Here is a 21,760-nt window from a genome sequence, read left to right as displayed (position 1 = left end):
AATGGGATAATAATGTGATTGATTGGTCATCTCTCAGGGGAAATGGTCTTTTCTGCTTCCTGCATGAGAGGAGGACTTCATCTGAGATTGAGAACTTGCTGCTGCTGACTTGGAGGATTCTTGCTCAAGAGCCCTTCAGCAGGGCGACTATACCCGGTCAGGGGGGAAGAAGTGGAAGGGGCAGGGGGGGGGGTTGTCCCGTTCAGAAGGTTTTACCCTGTGCAGCTCACGGCTTCCTCGGTGGGGACTAAAGAGGCGGAGGCGGAGAGGGAGGAAGGGAAGGAAGGGAAGAGGAGGAGAGGAAGGGGAATCCGCGGCGCTTCAGGACGGTCGATCCCCGCTGCGCTGCTGCGATGCATGGAGGCTGCATGGACACGCAGCAGCACCGAGGCGGCTGATCCGCAGCTCTGCCGGCCTGCTGCTGCTGCTGCTGCTGCCTCTCTGTAGGTCCGATCCGGCTACTACAGCAGCACGGCTCGGTTCGGTATCCGCGGGAACGGATCATCGGCTTTTTCTTCTCCCGACAGCGAGCGACCGTGATCTGGGAGCCTGGAGGCAGCATCACATCACATCACATCACATCACGGTGGTAGCTACTGGCTGTGGGTTGGGTGGTGGATACTGTGCTGCACTGGGCATCTATGCAATTTTATTTCGACTTTTCATTGTATTATGAGCACAGAGGAGGGAGAGGCGGGTCCAGCTTGTGGAGGCACTGCCACCATCCGCCACACCTGGGAGCAGGAGGAGGAAGGAGGAGGCGAAGAACCGCACGGCTCCCAAGGACATCCTCATCCTCCTCCTCCTCCGCATCCCGACCATGAGGACGAGACGGAGCGGAGACAGCAGGAGCAGGAGGAGGAGGACGGAGGAGACTCATGCACCGCGGAGACATTCAATGGAGAGGAGGAGGAGGACAACGGGGGGGATTATTCCGGTGAGGACGGGGCGGTCGGGGGCTCGTCATCCTGCAAGACGCAGCAGCCGGCGATGCATTCAAACTGCAGCAGCGAAACCTGCATCCCCACTCCCAGCTGCAGGATCTGCTTCCAGGGCGCAGAGCAGGTAACATGTTCCCTGACATGCAGGTTGAAGCTGCTCTCACATCTGTTTTTTTTCTTTCTTTGTTTTGTGAATCGTCGCATTTAAATTGAATGGAAGTGATGTAGCTACTGTGATTGGCTGACAGCAGCAACAACACCTAATTAAAATGAGGTAAACCTGCTGAGTGGAGGCTTCACAGGTCACATGCTAATCAGAAAACCTTCACAAGTACAAAAACTTGAAGTAGAGACTCTTAAATGCAGTGTTACTTTGAAAAGATACTAAAAAGACAACAAGACATGAACAAATACACAGCAGAGTTAAAAGATATTCACATTTCTTGCTAATTATAATAAAATAAAAGGGGATAATATTGCATGTTAGGGTATAGGCATTTAAATTGGATGGAAGTGAGGGAACAGTCCTCACCAGTGCTGCACTGTGATTGGCTGACAGCAGCAACACCATCTAATTAAAATGAGGTAAACCTGCTGAGTGGAGGCTTCACAGGTCACACTCTGAAACTGGCCTGATTGGACTTCTTGATTTCAAGATGATACCTTGTTTAGCGAGGAGAGCCAATCAGAGTCAGCTCCAGAACAAACCTGGACTCTTATGTTTGACGAACTAAAATCAAAACACCAGAAAAAAAAGCTATGAAAGTGTAAAAAGAAGGGGAAAAAGTCACATTTCCATAAGGCCTGACCTTGGTGCAGTGGCTTCAGCACCACGGACAGCGACAGCGACACAGCAGCTGAGCAGGAAAACCTTCATGGGTCCTTGAGAGGAACAGTTCACCATCACAAAACACCAAGTCACACCACTACTACACTTTGTAAAATCATGCATTCATTCATTCATTATGGTCTGGTCTCACTCACAGGCATATAGGGCAGCTGGCACCAAGTTCTCCTGACTCGTGCACAGAGAAGGACAGAGTAGGCTACTCCACCCCAGTACTTGAGTAAGAGTACAAATACTACTGGTCAAAATTTACTTACGTTACAAGTAAAAGTAGCTCAGTCGACATGTTACTCGAGTAAGAGTAAAAAAAAGTACTTGCTTTTAAAGGTACTTAAGTATCCAAAAGTACATGCTTTTAAATTTACTTTAAGTGAGAGTAAGAGTAAATTTCTTATTTTTCACATCAATGAATTACTATAATTTTTTCTAAATGAATGTAAGGACCTTTTAACTCTTGTTTCTGAGAATGAACTCTTTGAAAGCAGCTGCACTGATGTGCTGCTTTTAGGGGTCAGGGTTTCCTTCTTTGACAAACACAGCTTGTGTCCAATAGGATTTTAGAAAAAAAAATAAAATAAAGAGCAGACCTGAAAGTAACAAGTACTTTTCAGCCTTCCTAGAAATTAACTCGAGTAAAAGTAAAAATATTTGTCTTGGAAATGGATTCAAGTAAGAGAAATACCAAAGTACCAAAGAAATCTAATACTCAAGTAAAGTACAAATCCCCTGGATATGTACTTAAAGGGATAGTTCAACATTTTGGCAAATTGGCCCATTGCCATAATCTCTATAGTCATAGCAGTAGGTTCGTTACCTTTAATTGTCGGTGTAAGCTGTTTTTAGAACGGCGGAGCGGAGCAGCAGGCTACAAATCCTCTGGATATGTACTTAAAGTGAAATTCCGGCGTAAGTGTAAACCATGGTCAAACACACCGTAACACCGAGTTAGACCCCCCCTCGAGAGATCAATTTGCCCGACCGCTACATTCACGAGATCCACCAACTTCAGCAAATACCGCAATATCGCCACACACGGCGCTGTCCGGATCCACTGTCTGACCGCAACCAAAACGCCACCATTTGCCCAAAATAATGCTCAGAACTGCACCAAATGTCATCAATAGTACACACAGGGTCCCAGCACGTAGTACGAGTTGTCAAACATCTGCTAGCTTTGCCTGTTTTCTTTAGCAAGGAGATGCAACTCAACTCACCTACTTCTCCTCCGGGAGCCGCTCGTTGGTGAGGAAGCCCTGACGAGTTGATCACCGAGTGCACCGGAGTTCCGCAGCTCTTAAAAATGCTCATTTGCGCCTATATCGTGGCCAGCACTCGATAATAATAGTTATAAAGTGATATGCAAGATATAAAAAAAAAAAAAACTCTGATTGTATTTCCATGAGGTAATTGTTGATTGAGCTGCGGAACTCCGGTGCACTCGGTGATCGACTCGTCAGGGCTTCCTCACCAACAAGCGGCTCCCGGAGGAGAAGTAGGTGAGTTGAGTTGCATCTCCTTGCTAAAGAAAACAGGCAAAGCTAGCAGATGTTTGACAACTCGTACTACGTGCTGGGACTCTGTGTGTACTATTGATGACATTTGGTGCAGTTCTGAGCATTATTTTGGGCAAATGGTGGCGTTTTGGTTGCGGTCAGACAGTGGATCCGGACAGCGCCGTGTGTGGCGATATTGCGGTATTTGCTGAAGTTGGTGGATCTCGTGAATGTAGCGGTCGGGCAAATTGATCTCTCGAGGGGGGGTCTAACTCGGTGTTACGGTGTGTTTGACCATGGTTTACACTTACGCCGGAATTTCACTTTAAGTACACTACTCAAGTAAATTTACTCCGTTACTGTCCACCACTGCTCGTGCACCGTCCTCTAATGAACTGACACACCGTGCAATATCAGTAAAGTTGAAACCACAACTAGCCAGTACAGAGGGAGTGTGACTGCTAACCAGGCCAACGACTTCCTATAAACTGTCAGGGTGACACTTGTTAGACGTGCAGAGTTGGATTTCACTGGGTCATGGGTGAGTTGGTTAAAATAAGATAAATGTTCACTTCTCTCCACTGGATCAACAACCAACATGTTTCATTAGTTCAAAGCAGGTTAAACTCAGTCTCTAATTGCTTTTTTTGTCATTTGTTGTTTGGGAATTCACACTTGAACCTTTTGTAGCCTCATGCACTCTAGAGGAAGAGCAAACATTTCAGCTGTGTGGCGGTGTGGTGACGTAGATATTTTTCTGTTTTAGCAAAACCACAAATTCAATACCGGCCTCCTCCTCCTTCCTGTTCCTGTCTTTTCCAGTCAGTTGTAAACAGGTGTCACGTGTCGGTGATTCATGAAAACGCAGCTATTAGTGGGAGGCGGCAGTAGGCTATCACCGGGAACCACACCGGATGACTTCTGAGGGAAATAATGAGTCACTATCTTTGTGAAAATGTAATATTTTTCTGAGTAGCTTCTTCATTTCCATTCAGGATCAGTGTCTCTGTCCTGACAGCTGTAAAACCCAGCGATGATGATGTTAAAGTGCAGAGGAGCAGAACTATCTGCTGCTGCACCGCTCTGTGGGGGTTTAAAACTCTTTAAACTGCAGGTTTTATGCTTTTTACAGCTGATGATGAGATGCCACCAATCAGATCAGATCAGAGCAGCAGATGCTGATACTCTGTAAAGCATCGCAACCACTTTTCAGTGTAAATTCACTTCTCTGCTTAGCTGTGGTTTGCAAATTCAGTAGTAAATCAAAGGCAGTGCTGCGGTTTAAAGAGCTGCCAGCTGTGTCATCAGCTCCTCGGTTGGAGCTTTTCATAAGAGCATCAAGAACATTTCTAAAGTCTTTCTGAAAATGTGAGATTTTAGCATTTTCCACAATCAGAAAACCTTTACTGTCATTGCACAAGTACAAAAACTAAAATTTAAGTATACTCTTTAATGCAGTGTTACTTTGAAAAGATATTAAAAAGACAACAAGACATAAACAACAGTAAAATACACAGCAGAAAGATTCACGCAGAGTCATGCTAATAATAACAACTATTACAATAAAAAAAGGATTACACATTAGAATAGCGTACCAGCAAGCTCAATTTTATATTTTTATATTTTAATAAACAATGTTTTACACTTTACTAGTATTTTTTGTTTCATTAACCATAAGAAGATATATTTGAAATCATTTCAGTGCAGTTTTACAGATGCTCTCTCAAGCTTCTGTGGGTGAGCCAATCAGAAGAGAGGCAGCGACTGCTTTGTTGTGACATCACAAAGTCACAGGAAGTCCTGAAAGCTGGTTTAAAGGCTCAGTTTTCTTAAAGCAGACTGTGTGCATTTTCTTTTTAAATATGCATGAACCACCTTGAACACTGACGACTTAATTAAATAAGATGACAGGTAGAGCATCACATTTTCTACAATACTGGACCTTTAACAGCAACTTTAATAAATCTAGATAAATTCCAACCCAAATTTGGATTTAAAAAAAACAATATTCATCCAATCCATCTGTTACATGTTGTATTGTCAGAGTTCACGACGTGTGACCAGAGTCAAGCTCAGCTCTTCATAGACTCCATCCACAGTGTCACGGCTGACTCATAATCTCTGTGCATTAAGCATCCAACCGAAGAAGCGATGCGTCAGTCTCAGTCTCGCTGTCTGCACGTCTTCCTGGAGCTGGGTGGACACCCGTGTGGACCAGCAGGGACAAATGGACGCTCTGTCCAACCGTGTCTGAAACCTGACACCCCGCAGGCAGGCCTGTTTGGTCCGTGACAGTGCGGCCGATTCATCCCCCCACCCCCAGCAGAGCTCAAAGGAAAGAGAAGGAGTCAGGGCGGTAAAGGCCTAAGTGAATATCCTGTCTCCTGAACGTGGGCTACAGCCGATTAGCAGAGTTAATCTAATAGCTCTGCCTCCGGGTCCAGACTGATATTTGATTTTGATACGAGGCCACAGGGCTCACCAAGTGATCAGAAAAACTGCCAAGCAGAAATCTGACACTTTGAATATTCTCGTCTGAGCTGATGGAGTGAGAACGAGGCTTTTATTAAAGGGATAGTTCAACATTTTGGCAAATCGGCCCATTGCTATAATCGCTATAGTCATAGCAGTAGGTTCGTTACCTTTAAAAAAAAAGAACGGTGGAGCAGAGTCGTGAGCTGCTCAGAGCTACGCTACAGAGGCTCATGGGATTTCTTGGTTTCCCTCATCAAACTCATCAAATACACAATCCAACAACTCCAAAACGCTCTGGTGGACAAGTTGTGACCTGCACATTCACCACGCTATGAGATAATAACACAACGTTACCAGACAGAGTTGTTTTAGAGGGAAATACAGAGACTGTTGATGAATAACTGTCCCTGAAAATCAACTCTGTCTGGTAACGTTGTGTTATTATCTCATAGCGTGGTGAATGTGCAGGTCACAACTTGTCCACCAGAGCGTTGTGGAGTTGTTGGATTGTGTATTTGATGAGTTTGATGAGGGAAACAAAGAAATCCCATGAGCCTCAGTAGTGTAGCTCTGAGCAGCTCGCCGCTCCACTCTGCCGCTCTAAAAATAGCTTGCACCGACAATTAAAGGTAACAAACCTACTGCTATGACTATAGGGATTATGGCAATTGGCCAATTTGCCAAAATGTTGAACTATCCCTTTAAAGATCAGCATCAGTGGAAGGTTTTGACCCCAGAAATAATAGTTGATGTGTATTGCACCAGCTAATGGGGATCCAAATCAAATCAGATCACCCCGTCCCTTCAGAAACTGGTGCCGTTTGATTAACCGTTGAATTTTACTTGAACGTGACAGATCATTGTTAACCACAAAACCCAAACGCTCTGAGCTCTATAGCTTCTCCTCGGAGGCTGCAGCAGGTTATATTCAACTCTTTAAGAAGATGACTTTGTTTGCAAGTGAAATCTGAAATGAACTCACCTTTTAGGCTTTTCTGGAGCTTTCAACCACACACCTCACAGTCCTCTTCGGCTAAGCTCCAATAAGTTCGGTAGATTGTTTTGCAGTTCCTGACGATTCCTTACTTCTGAGCTTTTCTGTTGAAAGCTCTTAAATATGCATATAAGTACGGAAGCGTATTGCATTCACTTGAGTAAGTAATTTTTTGGTTTGTTTTTCGGGGTAATTATTTCAGTTTTTCTGAGTAATTATTATTATTATTTTTTTTTTTAATTTCTTTCTGTTTTTCTGACTCTTTTTTTCCTCCTGTTTGTAAAAGTAATTTTATTTCTGACTTTACGAAATTTCAAAATCCCGTGAGAAGCTCCCACCTGCAAGTAACGTTTTTAACCGCTGCAGTCAAGCCTCCTGCAGTCAAGCCTCCACTTCATCACGGATCTATTACATCTTAGATCCATGAGATACATCCATGGATATGCTCCACAAGAAATACAGTCGAGCTATTGTCGATTTTCAAAGGAAAACCCTACTCATTTCTCTTATTTTCACTGTGTTCCCTGTAAATTCAGATTTATATTGAAAGGAAACGACCTGTTATTACAGGACTCCACCTCCACCAGAGTGTACATCACTCAGAAAATATCAGAACAGTCTGATGTAGCACCTTTATTTTGAAATCAGAAAATACCACGAAAAACAGAAAAAAATTTGTCAGAAAAACAGGATAAAAAAAAACAAAAAACCAACCAAAAAATAAATTACTCAGAAAAACAGGATTTTTTTAAATTATTCAAGTGAATGCAATACGCTTCCATATGTAAGGACACCTTGAGCTGAAGCCTTTTTATTAACTCATTTATTATTAAGCTCCGTTTCACGATTTGTAGACCAGTTCTGTGGTCTTTCCGTCTGTCCAGACCAGAAGATGTGGTAGAAATCTCCGTCAACCCAGTGACAGATAGAGTTAATAACAGATCATTATTGTGTTTTTATTGCTGTATCTCACTCCCTGTGGTTCCCGTATCTCGGCCGTGTCACAAAGAAACAGATGCAGATGACACAGTTTTCACTCCGTCCTTCAGCCGAGGCCTCGCCGTCCGTCCTGTATAGACTCAGGAATCCACCGACCTTTTGCGGTTCTTTAATTTGTGGGACGTTTCGGTCAGTGTCGCCTCAGAGAAATCAGAAATGTACTAAAATAGTCCTTGATGTTGGTTTTTATCAATCACAGCCTTTGTGCGTAGCTGACCTGTGTCAGTTCGTTCAAGCGAAAGCCTCCCAGGTCCTTTTAAACCCACAAGGTTAATATGACATGATGAAAAACGAGCTCGCTGACCACTGACCTTAATATACTATTAATATGCCACTCATGGCCCAGCCGGCGGGTCAACGCTGCAGTAATGGCTGCTCGAGGAATGCCTCCAGGAAGAAAAAGCAAATATATGGCTGTAATGATTAATGTCGTGCTGCATCCGGCCGTTAATATCCGTGAGCACTGTAGCTTTGAGAAATGATCATTGATCTGAGCGGTGCTGGCAAAAGCCCTGTGGCCAACAAGTCGTGTATTTTCTTTGATGTACGACCGACCTGCTGGAAGGAAGAAAAGAAAAAAAAAAGGCCAAACTGAGCCCTGAACACAGAGGTTTGAGATGATGGGAAATTTGACACATAGACCTTGAAAACATATGGATGATTAATACCACAGAGACATTTCTGATATTGATCCAAAGGCAGATAGTTTTGGTCTTTATTCCTAAAAAATCCTGAGGTCTGATTTGATCTGATCCGCCACAGGGAGTGGTCCAAATCAGAGAAAAACGAGACCAGATGTGAATATCAAGTCCCTGGTGGTAGCTAGCTGTTATCCTAGCTAGCTAGCATATAGCACAAAGTCGTAGCTTTGCTTTCTGCAGGTGTCCAGGTTAAATAGTTGGGTATTTGCAGAAGGACAGTGCAGGGAAATCTTCTCTTCAGCTGTTCGGTGGATGAAATGAACACAAACCTGCTCGGACTTAACAATAAAAGTAAAAACCCAATCAGAAACCAGCAGTAAAACAATATAAAAACACAGATCATTAAGTAGATAACACTGTTTGACAATAGGAAAGTCAAATTCCTGGTGTTGTTGTTGTTCTACAGTTTAATGGCTTTTAATTAGCTTCCATCTTGACCCTAACCCTCTGTCTGGTCTCCAGGGCGACCTGTTGAACCCGTGTCGGTGCGACGGCTCGGTGCGTTACACCCACCAACACTGTCTGCTGAAGTGGATCAGCGAGCGCGGCTGCTGGACCTGTGAGCTCTGCTGCTATCGCTTCCACGTCATCGCCATCAACATGAAGAGACCGTGGCAGGTAAAACAGACATCGGCTTGGATTTATAGAAGATTCATCAATACATTTGATCTCTTCTTATTTGTTTGATTTTGAAGAGTTGATCCATGAGAAGATCTAGAAAAAAAACATCTCAGTGTAGTTTTCCATCTTCTCTCTGGAGTGTAACAACTGGTCAATGACAGCCAATCAGAAGAGAAGAGGAGGCGAGGAGGCGAGGAGGCTCTCTTCTGATTGACTGACTATTTTTTCAATCCAATCCAATCAAACTTTATTTGTTGAGCACTTTAAAACATCCACAGAGGACCAAAGTGCTGTACAGGGTAATAAATAATAGTATCAGGAATAAAGACACAGCAGACATAAAATTACATATAAAAACAGATAAAATAATCTAAAAGGCATATAAAATGGGTAAAATAATAGCCATGCAATAAAAAACAATAAAATACGATAAAAAAAATCAAATCAAATCAAGCCAACGTCTTACTAGGGAACAAAAGGAGAAGAGGTAGGGTTTAAGAAGAGATTTAAAAACCGGCAGAGAAGAGGCCAGTCTAATGTTTTGAGGGAGATCGTTCCATAGTTTTGGAGCTGCAACAGCACATTTTTGAGTGATTCAATAAAAAAAACAGAGCAGATTTCAGAATAAAACACTCAGAGAAACCAAATCCTGCAAAGTTTATGGATGGTGTTGTCCAGGTGGTGAGGGGGCGGGGCTTAGTTGTGACATCACAAAGTGACAGGAAGTCCTGACGGCTGGTTTTAAGGCTCAGTTTCTGAATACAGGCTGTGTGCATTTCTCTGTGGACTGAGGCTTTGATACTTTCACAGTATTAATATAGAACCTAGAGCTGCTTTATAATCACACTACACATGGACATCTACCTTTATACTGTATGGAGCTTTAACACAAACATCTACCTTTATACTGTATGGAGCTTTAATACAAACATCTACCTTTATACTGTATGGAGCTTTAACACAAACATCTACCTTTATACTGTATGGAGCTTTAATACAAACATCTACCTTTATACTGTATGGAGCTTTAACACAAACATCTACCTTTATACTGTATGGAGCTTTAACACAAACATCTACCTTTATACTGTATGGAGCTTTAACACAAACAGATTGTGTCCTGACTTTGACAGTTTACAGATCATCAGCTGGTGTACATGGATCATCAGTCTTTTCAAAGATGACGCCTCAAGATCATCAGAGTCATCTTGATGAGGGCCACTGACGGACTCTGAGGTCCCTCAGGCCTGTTTGATGATGACTAATCATTATCTGGTGACATCTTGAAGTCTCTGTTTGCAGCGTTTTCTAGAAACACTTTGTGCAGCTGTGAAAAGAGATGTAGCGTAGTTCACCCTAGAAGATGTCCAACAGAGTCTCTGTCCTGTAGACGGAGTAAACATGAGTCTAGAGAGTTGTCATCGACTCCACCGCTGAAAACTGATGTTCAGAAATATTCACAGCTTTTTCTCAGCTCAGCCGCATGGAGCTGAAGTGGTGATAAAAGCAGTTCTCTGGGCAAACTGACAACAACATAAACCCACCTGCATCTGTCAGAGGACGGATCCTGCAGAACGGATCACTTCAGGAAATCAGCTTCAAAACCCCCAATATTGATGTGAATATCTCTGTGATGATTATCTCCATTTATCTCCTTCTGCTCAGCCCCTGTGAATGATTGTTTTTTTAATGAATGACTTATGGCTTTACAATGTAGGAATAAGTGGACAAATCTGCCCCTGATACACACACAGACACACACACCCAAATACACACTGACCTTTGTAAATGTGATTCAAGTTTTAACACAAGCGGAGGTGTTGCCAGAATAACAGCTGAACTTAAGGAGGAAGGAGAAAACCAAACCTGTGCACACACTAACATAATCTCACTTAAAACAGGAAACAGAGTGATTTGGATCTGAAGCAGCTGTTGAACCTTTGTTCAGATCGTTTAACTGATGATCCAGATGTTCAGGAGGGTTTTTTCACCTGCAGCTGAATCATCCAATGAGTGCCCTGCTGCAAGTAAAATCCTTAGATTACTTTTGAAAACCCCTGAAAACGAGTGAAGTGCAGAAAGGTGAATCCTTAAAGGGATAGTTCATCATTTTGGCAAATTGCCATAATCCCTATAGTCATAGCAGTAGGTTCGTTACCTTTAATTGTCGGTGCAAGCTATTTTTAGAAGAGTTGTTTTAGAGGGAAATACAGAGACTGCTGCTGAAAAACTGTCCCTGAAGGCAACGCGCATCAGCTGTTTTGCATGAATTTCCCTCTAAAACAACTCTGTCTGGTAACGTTGTGTTATTATCTCATAGCGTGGTGAATGTGCAGGTCACAACTTGTCCACCAGAGCGTTGTGGAGTTGTTGGATTGTGTATTTGATGAGTTTGATGAGGGAAACCAAGAAATCCCATTAGCCTCCGTACCGTATAGCTCTGAGCAGCTTGCGGCTCTGCTCCGCCGTTCTAAAAACAGCTTGCACCGACAATTAAAGGTAACGAACCTACTGCTATGACTATAGAGATTATGGCAATGGACCAATTTGCCAAAATGTTGAACTATTCCTTTAAAAATGTGACTTCTTTTATCAGACTCATGCTCATTTTACAGGTAATTACATCATCGACAGGCGACCAATGAAACACAGCATCACCACGATTATAAACCCACAGATTCCTCTGGTTTGAGAGCTGATGGAGGAACAGCACTCGGGTTGTTTTTAGACATTTTATTGTGGAAAAGTCTCAAGCGATGACCTAAACCAGTGAAAGACACAGACAGGATGCATTGTGGGAAGAGTCAGACTCCATCAGCCTCATTACTGACTATAGATTTTTGAATGTCTTCCTCCTGTGCTCTGATTTTCTCAATCGTCCTCCATCTTTGTGTCGGAGCAGCACCGAGTCTTCTCCACAGTGTTCACAGATAACGAGGCGTTGGACCGTCCCGGTTTGGATTCGTCGGGTTCCTGCGAAGCCGAAACAGACCGAGGCTCGTTATAAATATCTCCGTCCTTGGATCGTCGTCGTCGTCTCTGTGGCAGCAGAACATTTGGACCCCTTTTTCAGATCTGTTTGCTCCAGATGGGACTTGAGTCATTGGCAGACTGAGCAAACACACAGCTGAGGCTCTGCCTTCGGTCCACACAGTCTGAAAACCAGCATCACCATCATCATCTTCATCTTCTCCTTCTTTATCACCATCGTTTCCTGTTTCCAAGTTATTTCATCAAGCCGATTCTCTACTCTCCCTTCTTCTGCCTTCCTCTTCCATTTCCTGTTTTCTCTTCTTATTGATTTAATCTCGACAAACACGTGTTTCCTCCTCCCTCTTCTCTTCCAGCGTCTTCCCACTTCTTCATCTTCTTCCTCTTCTTTGCCACCTTTATCTTTTTTTTTGGAGATCATGTCGAGCTGCAGCAGCTTCTCTGTCCTGTTGTGGCTGATGAGGTTTTTTCCAGCTGTGGTCAGACTGCTGGCTGCCTATAGGGCCAGTAGCATGGCTTATTTACTGTAAGCAAAGACTAAAGAGAAATGCACTGGGTTTGTTGACCAGGTTTGTGAATATAACAGGGTAACACTTTACAATAAGGGTCCCTTAATTAACGTTAGTTAGTACATTATTAAGCATTAATATATAAACTAATGTCTTAATTAAAGCTGAGTAATGCATACATAATGATAACTAATTACATTATAGCACAAGCAGGCTGAAAAAACGTTTTTTCCCCCAAGCTGCCAGACTACTAAATAAAACAACCTATAACAATCAATCCAAATGGACGATGGATTCTTGTTGTGGCCTTGTAAGCTGGTCTGGATTCTTTTAACTTCCCTTTAAACCTTATAGGTTTTAGTATTGTCATTTATTTATTGTCTCTTTTTAATTTATTATGCATATTGTGGAGCACCCACCCAACTCAAGATTTTCACAATGTATGTACAAATATACTTCTTGAATCTTGAATTCAACTTTTACATTTGTTAACTAACTTTGAGTAGTTAACATTAATTAACTGCTTACTAATAGGCTACATTAATTAATGTGTTTCCTAATCCTAAGTAATACATAATAATGTATGTATTAATGCTTAATAATGTACGAACTAACGTTAATTAAAGTGTTACCTATCACTGTAACCTGTGGGCGGTAAAACCCGAAACAAAGAGCTGAAAGAGCTGAGGTGAACTCTACAGTCTGTGTGTCAATCACCCCGAGCCCCGCCCACATCAGGCTTCATCTCCTCACCTCAGCTGATACTCAGGAAGTGAACAGAACAAGACTGAGGCTCATCACAAGATGGTACAGCGGCGAAATACAGAGGACAAACACTGACATAAATATGGAAATGATTAAATACATAAATAAGCAAAAAAAAATAGAGACATTTAGCTCAGGAAAGAAAGACATAAGTAATGGACTCATGTATTGAGTTGAGTTGAGTTGAGATTTCTTTATTTATCCCATAGGGCAATTCTGTTTCTACAGCTGACAACCGCATCACGTACACAAGCATACATACAATTTAGGAGGAAAGTGCAAGACAGTGCAAAATTGAGATCAGGTAAGATAAAAGTACAATAAGTATAATACATACATAAGTAGGGCAATATACATAAAAACACATTGTCACTAACTACAGCTTCAAGCCTTTTTAACTAATTTTTATCTTTGTATGTGTCTTTTTTAACCTTTCCTGCAAGTATTTGTACTTATGTGTGGTTGTAGGAATGTGTGTTATTATTGTGTTGGGTATGTCTGTGGTATGTTAGGAATTGGGATGTGGATCGTTGTATTGCTGCTCCTGCACTTTTGATGTCCTTCCGCAATCGAAGTTCCTAACGGAATAATAAAGTACTTTTGAATTTGAATCGAATTGAAGCCAGCTGAGCATTCAACAAACTAATGGCAGAAGGCACAAAAGACCTAGAATAGCGACTGGTCTTCCTGAGAGGCTGCATGTAACGTCGACCTGATGGCATCAAGATAAATTGGGAGCGTACCTATGTTCCCCTATAGGGGAATATAGGACCCTCTTTTTGAAAAAGGGTCCTATGTTCCCCACTGTTACCGGGGAACATAGGACCTTTTTTCAAAAAACGGGTCCTATGTTCCCCGCTGTTGCCGGTTGATTGACTCTCTCTACTTCTAGACTCTCTCTATCTATCTGGCCTGTCTAGCCTCTACCTGGTCTTTTTACTAAACTTAACCAACTCCTTTCTTCATTGCCTAAACCCAGCCAATGGGACAATTACACTTCTCACTCAAAGTCACAACTCAACTTCTCATTCAAAAATAGGCAAAAATCTGCAAAGTCACAACTCCACTTCCAGGTATGGGTACAAAAACTGCATGGTCCCCTGGTCCTTTTGGGGAAAAGCAGGGAACATAGGACCCTTTTTCTAAAATAAAGTCCTATGTTCCCCGGTCCGGACACAGCGGGGAACATAGGACCCGGGGAACATAGGGATGACCCCGATAAAATTCACGTATGTTCTTCAGCTCACTTGTTGTCCTGTCTGGTCTCCTGCAGTGGCAGTCCATCACCATCACCCTGGTGGAGAAGGTGCAGATCATCGCCGTGTTCCTGGGCTCTCTCTTCCTGGTGGCCAGCATCTCGTGGCTGCTGTGGTCGGCTCTGAGCCCGCAGGCCGTGTGGCAGCGCCGCGACATCCTCTTCCAGATCTGCTACGGCATGTACGGCTTCATGGACCTGGTGTGTGTAGGTGAGGACGGATAAAAAACACCACACACCGTCCTCCTGTCCCCTGAGGACAATTATACATGAAGGATGGTTTAATGAGCAGATTCTCCCGCGAGCTACTGCACAACCTGAGCCCTGTTTTTATTTAGCTTTTTGTCACTTTTTTAGCAAAATGGTGACAGTAAACCTCTGATGAATTTGCTACCAGCAGCTCCTGTTTACCTTCCTTTACCATCTCTGCAGAAACTTTTCTGTGCTGAGAATCACTGTCGTTGACACTGACACTTACTGAAATATTGTTCTTTATAAACTGTGTTTTAAATTTTCTATAAATTTGAACATTTGGAATCAAAATGTTTAGATTTTGGTCATTTTTCTTTAGTTTCAGGTTAGTTATTCCAACAGTGAGTGAAACAAGGATGGCGTGTTATCAATCAACAGTCGCTGTTGTTGAGATTGTAATTTTATAACCAGGACAAGACAATACAATAAAACTTTATTGTCCACCATCGTGGAAAATTGGGGTCAGGAAGCCCTGTGGGGTCGCCTGTAGTTCAAATGGGGTTGCTTGAAATGTCTAGTAATTGATAAAAATGAAATAGATAGGGGAGAGCGGGGTAAGTAGTGCCAATTTTTACTTAAATTGCCTTTAAAGCAAGGGGATTATAATAATGCCCCCAACTAATATATGCACATATAGTTTAGGATGTTGTGCATCCCTGGGAACAATCACTTTGAATCTTAAATCAACTGTTTCAGAAATATAGCTTTAGAAAAAAAAAAAAAAATCTGGCACAACTTGCCCCCGGTGCGGGGTAAGTTGTGCCATTAGAGAGAATTCACTGGGGTAAATTGTGCCATTGATAATTGAAGTAAAACAGATGATTTTAATCTCACAAATGTTAATGCTATATAAAAGCAAGACGTTCAATACAAAATTAAAGCCAGAAGCAGCGATGATCGGGCCCTCGCTTGTCCCCATGCAGTCGTGGAGGCCTGAGGCACGCTGGGGGCTGTGGCGCAAAGAAACGCAATGTTTTGTTCATCCACTAGGCTACGAGCACAACCAGACTGGGCAGGTGTGTTCAGGGGCGGTCCCTCATCACACATGTTAAGTTTCAAGCAAATCCGTGCCCACTGCCATGTTTCTCCTATACACAGACAGCACTGCCACTGGCACAACTTAACCCAGGCCCTTTGGCACGAATTACCCCAAGCCCAGCATTTTGAGAAAAAAGGATTCCCCAGCTGTTTTGAGCTGGCATCATGCTAACTGCATAGACTCATGGTGTAGCTTAATAAAGCACTAAAACATGTGTGAACTGTTTTCAAAGTTATCTATAATTGTTCAAACACGGCAATCAAAAAACCTTGATCATAGAAATTTTACTTTGGAGGGCAAAAACTTGTTTTTTGAACATAAATGTGCTTTCCTCTCAAGCCATGTGTCTCCCTTCTTGATAGGATGAGTGAAATGGATGCCTCTTCAAAAATATGTGGTCACATGACCAACTTCTTCTATAGTTTTCTAGATAACAGGGGTGGAACTACTTGCCCCATGGCACAAATTACCCCACTCTCCCCTACTGATAAAAAATTTTTTTTAACTTATTATTATTCTTTCTGAAATTATGATTAAAAACACTACACACATTCTTAAAAAACTGTATTCTATACTTTCACTTTCTCAAATATAAATTGAGTTCAAATAAAAAGCAGCGTAGAAAAATATCGGAGCTGGCGCATGTTGATTGACGGGGGGTCGCCAGAAATTTGTGATGTTAAAATGGGGTCACGAGTTAAAAAAGGTTTTGAACCACTGTGTTAAAGTGATCATTATAAATGACAGAATATCTCTCTTACTTTTTGATCCATCTGGTTATAAAACTTCTGCTCTGCCTCTCTGATACTCTCAGCTAACGTCATTATATCTGTCACTACTCTTATTTTGAAAAGACAACTTGCCTGATGTGGATCTGCTGTAAACGCCCCCTACACTGCAAAAACTCAAAATCTTTCCAAGAATATTTGTCTCATTTCTTGTCAAAATGTCTCATTTCTAGTCAAAACTCATCTCTTTTCACATAAAATAAGACTCATCACCTCAAAATGTATTCGTTTTTATATCATTTTCATTTGTTTCAAACGTATTTTCACTTGAAATAAGTAGAAAAATCTGCCAGTGAAAGCACGTTTTTTGTGCTTGTAATAAGAAAGAAAAACTTGCTGCACTATCAGATTTTTCTACTTATTTCAAGTGAAAATATGCTTGAAAGGAGTAAAAATTGCCAAAAAACAAGCTACCTTTTTATGTGATGAGTCTTATTTTAAGTAGAATGAGATTTGTTTTGACTAGAAATGACATTTTGACTAGAAATAAGACAAATATTATTGGTAAGATATTTGAGTTTTTGCAGTGTAAGGACACATGCATGGGGCAGCTGACTCACGCTCTCGCTCTCATTATTGATGTCTGTCTGTTCTGGTTGTAACAGGCTTGATTGTCCACGAGGGGGCGGCGGTTTACAAAGTCTTCATGCGCTGGCGGGCCGTCAACCTCCACTGGGACGTTCAGAGCTACGACAAGGCCAAGGACATGGAGGAGACGAGCACCGGCCACTCCTCGTTGGCCCCCAGGACGCTTTGGTTGCCCCTGGTTACCTTCGGCCCCAGCAGCCCCCTGCAGTCCACGCAGCTGGGCCCGCGGCCGTGGAGCTGCCTGTGTCTGGCCCCGTTCTGCCCCGGCCTGCTGGCCCGGAACAACCTCAGCCAGGACAGTGACTCAGGAGAGGTCGTCATTCGTGTGACATCGGTCTAAACGCCGAGCGGGGGCGGGGCTTGAGGGTGGGGCTGGTATTTATGCAGGAATAAAACATCTGATGGTTTGTACTCGGTGGCACAACAACCTGAGCTTCGCTGGGATTATACACAATCTCTTTGTGTTTCTTTGCAGATTTTTCTCTTCCTACTACGATTTTCCTAAGAAAATAAATTTAAAAAATACAGTTGTTTTTCTGCTCTGAGGCCGGTCCTCAAAACAATCCCACACTGCAAAAACTCAAAATCTTTCCAAGAATATTTGTCTTATTTCATATCAAAATGTCTCATTTCTAGTCAAAACAAATCTCTTTCCACTTAAAATAAGACTCATCACCTAAAAATTTACTTGTTTTTAGATAATTTTCACTTGAAATATGTAGAAAAATCTGCCAGTGAAAGGAATTTTTTTTGTGCTTGAAATAAGAAAGAAAAACTTGCTCCACTATCAGATTATTTTAAGTGAAAATATGCTTGAAAGACATAAAAAGTGTCTAAAAACAAGCTGCTTTTTAATGTGATGAGTCTTATTTTAAGTAGAATGAGATTTGTTTGACTACAAATAAGACAAGAGATAAGTAAGATTTTGAGTTTTCGCAGTGCAACGGTTAAAAATCAGCTCACATGTGGTGTTGGTGCTCCCCTGTTTCCCACACCAAGGTGCAGCACTCATGTCATGTGGGACTGAGGGAAGTGATAGAAGTGGAAGATAACCAGATTTACAGGCGCTGGTAATGTGATAATCCCATTTCACGATGGTTTATTTGACAGTAATTGATGGACTTTAGCTGATTTATGGCTTCTGCAGTTATTTTTGAGTAAAATTCAGGTTGAATTTGTGGAGATTCAGAGTTTCCTATAATCCTGACTGGGATGTTGACTGGTGATTGCAGAAGTTACCACATGACATGAATGCAGCATTAAGGTTGATGTGTGCTGACACAAAGTACCTTGAAAATATCTTTGGATATTTTGGTAACGATTTCTTTTCCAGTGCCATAAGTTTCCTATAATTTAATTGAACGGTACTGATATGTAACTGCACAATTTCCAATTTCTACAAATAGACTGATAATGAATGAAGCTTTACCTTTACCTTTAGGTTTCTGTGGGTTCAAACAGATCAGGGACTTCATGGAAAACTCTTCTTGAAATCAACAACCTGTAACTTTCTCTGTGTAGTTTGTACCAAATACAAAACAAAAGGTTGCATTCAAATGCAGATGTAATGCTCATCAGTCACACATTAGCAAACACTTAGTAAAAGGCAGTGAAACCTTCCATTCCTAGATGCCTGTGGTGCAAAAAAACAACAACTTTTATTCATCTAATCAAGGTGTTAAAGGTGTGTAGAGACTCAGTGGTGAAAACTGAAGCTTAAACGTGTCTGTGTTAGAAGAGGTGAGGTCATAAAAACCAAAAAAACCAAAAAAACCCATCTCAGTGTAGTCTCCATCTCCTCTCTCAGCTTCTATCTGGAGCTGTAGTAACAACAGGTCTGTGCCAGCCAATCAGAACAGAGGAGGAGGCTCTGAGACTCCCTTCTGATTGGCTGTCTGTTTTCTAAAGTGTTCCAATAAAGACAGAGCAGATTTCAGAACAAAACACTCAGAGAAACCAAATCCTGCAAGTCTTTGGATGGTGTTGTCCAGGTGGTGAGGGGGCGGGGCTTTGTTGTGACATCACAAAGTGACAGGAAGTCCTGACGGCTGGTTTTAAGGCTCAGTTTTTGATTTGAGGCTGTGTGCATTTCTCTGTGATACTTAATATAGAACCTAGAGCTGCTTTATAATCACACTACACATCATCGTCAGCATATCATTTGATTCTCTATTGGACCATGACAACATCTCCTTGTTGTTGGAGTTTACCTCGAGAGACACGGAGGGAGAATTAATGAAACAACTGGAACTTCTGCTAATTTCTGATCTCATGACGACCTGTTAGAGCTTTTTCAGGCAGGTTAGTGGTTGATGGACTGATAGAAATGCCATATTTCTTTGGTTTCTTAAAGACATGAGCAGCTGCTACCAGAGTTTCTGTGCCCATTGAAATTGACACAGTGGAAACTGATCGATGTAAACCACAGCACACGAGAGTTTTAGTTATCAGTGAAACTACAGATGAGATTCTGAATGATGGTTTTCTTGCTTGAGGAACAGAACCAGGAAGTTACTGTTCTTCCATTTATGCTCTACTGTATCTTAGAGTTTCAAACCGGAGCTTTTTCCAAAACTGCTGAACCACATCGAGAATGAGGCAGAGAGAGCGCGCTGTGTCACTGTTATCATTGTGTTTTTGTGGGGATAAATCTGCTTTGTTCTGTACAAAGGGTTCCTAGAGCTGTGGCACAAAACACACACACACACACATACACAATGAATAAATCATTAACCTTCATACTTCATGCTGTTTTACTTTCACAGAGCTCGTATCTCCCAGGAAGCGACCGAGGAAGAGGATGCATGAATCAGCAGTTTAGACAGATTTCAAATGAGCACAAACTAAACAAAAAAAACACTGATGTCAGAAAGCTTTGGAGGTTTTCCCACACAAAGATGAAAGCAGCAAATATTATGGACATTTTTGAATGTCACTTTAACTTTGTTATCTTAGTGTGTGTGTGTGTGTTGGCATAGCGACATCTGTCCAGAGAGTTTGCTGGCTGCCATCAAAAGGACGGATCCTCAGATGGTTTGTGCCAGTATAAATACAACTGTATTGAAAATTGTGGTTTTGATCTGTGTGTATGCCATTCTGTTGACCTTCCAGAGGCCCTGTGGTGTTTGGGTTGTGGACGGGTTTTGGGGGTTCTGTTTCTCGACTTAGGGTCATTTGATTTTTTTGGTGCCTTAGGAGGCTGGGTGACGACATTGCAATGTGCAGCACAGAAATAACTTGAATGTGACTTTTGCTGTTGGCTGTATTTCTATTTCTTTTGAATGTAACATGGATGTAATGTATAAAGAATATTTATATACGCAGAGAGCAGTGTGGGTTATTTGCCTGATGGCAGTTTGACTTTAAAGATCCTGTGTAGATGATTGTCGCTGCCTCTAGTTTGTGCACTAGAACACCGGCATCTCGCACCAAAACAAATGTTTCATCAGTCACACGCCTCTGGACAACATCCAAGGCTGAAACATGAAGCCAACATGGAAACGCCAAAAACTACAGTTCTTCAAATGGCCACTAGAGGGAGTCTCTGGCAGTGAGTCAGTCCCAAATCTTCACAGCAGAAATAAAAATACAAAAACAATTTTGGTCTCTACAGAAAATGTCATGACAACTGTTCCAGGGTGATTAAAAAAAAAAAAACTTAACTCACTCGTTCAAATATTTATCAGGAAGTTAAACTGCTGCATAATTTAGGGGTGTGGCCACTTCAAGTGGGAGTTGCATGAGCATGCGTCCACCAAGGGTCAGCATGCACCAATGTCTCAACTCCACATGCAATCTCTCCATTTTGCCTGGTTCTGTATCAATGAAAACAGACGTCAAGTTAACAAGATTGAGAAGGAGTAAATTCAAGTTTGTGGGGACTGGGAAGGAGATTCAGCCTTCGACTTCTACAGGCCGCACTAATGACACTGATGGAGCAGGTAAAAACCTTTTGGATGTGCTGAATTTGTTTGCTGCTAAATTATTGTTCTATTTATTGAAACCTTATGTTGGACTTGGCTTCACGGTGCCGGGCAGCTACACTGTCTGTTTCCTGTGGGGGAGCTGGAGGTGGCGCCTCTCCGAGGGCGGAGCGCTGGAGTTTTGGGTGGTGGCTGTAGCCGCTTTGCATCAACAGGAACCTTTGGAACCAAACATCAAAGCCTTGATGACATCAAAGGCGCATCAACTTGCCCGTGTAATTATGACATCATCAGTGACATCACAACCTTGCAAACAGAGTTTGTAAATAGGACCCATCACATCAAAGACCTTAGTTTCTGACAATGCCACGCAGACGCAGACGTTCCTCTCGCCCAGTCCGCAGACGCAGGAGACCTCGCAGGTCTCCAGCTCGCAGACGCAGGAGGGTGGTCCGCCGCAGACGCTAGGCAGCTCAGCTAACCCAGTAAACATGTAGTAGCATCGTATGTTTACTGTAACAACAACTCATGAAAAAAAATAAACACACAAAAAAAACACACCTGACGGAGCACAGACAT

At 42.2% G+C, this 21,760-nt stretch overlaps 1 protein-coding gene across 1 annotated transcript; it reads left to right on the top strand.

Moving 5' to 3' along the window:
* Positions 1–672: 672 nt before the first annotated feature.
* marchf11 (membrane-associated ring finger (C3HC4) 11) lies at positions 673–17,778 on the top strand. Its single transcript, XM_085804157.1, has 4 exons — positions 673–1,065; positions 8,913–9,068; positions 14,610–14,802; positions 17,276–17,778. The coding sequence occupies exons 1-4, from the start codon at positions 673–675 to the stop codon at positions 17,596–17,598; spliced, it is 1,065 nt and encodes a 354-aa protein (XP_085660283.1). The 3' UTR covers positions 17,599–17,778.
* Positions 17,779–21,760: the final 3,982 nt, after the last annotated feature.

Source organism: Trachurus japonicus, chromosome 17 (genome assembly GCF_045865225.1).
Source record: "Trachurus japonicus isolate A0001 chromosome 17, Traja_1.0".
NCBI classification, from domain to species: domain Eukaryota; kingdom Metazoa; phylum Chordata; class Actinopteri; order Carangiformes; family Carangidae; genus Trachurus; species Trachurus japonicus.
This window is presented reverse-complemented; position numbering and strand designations above follow the sequence as displayed.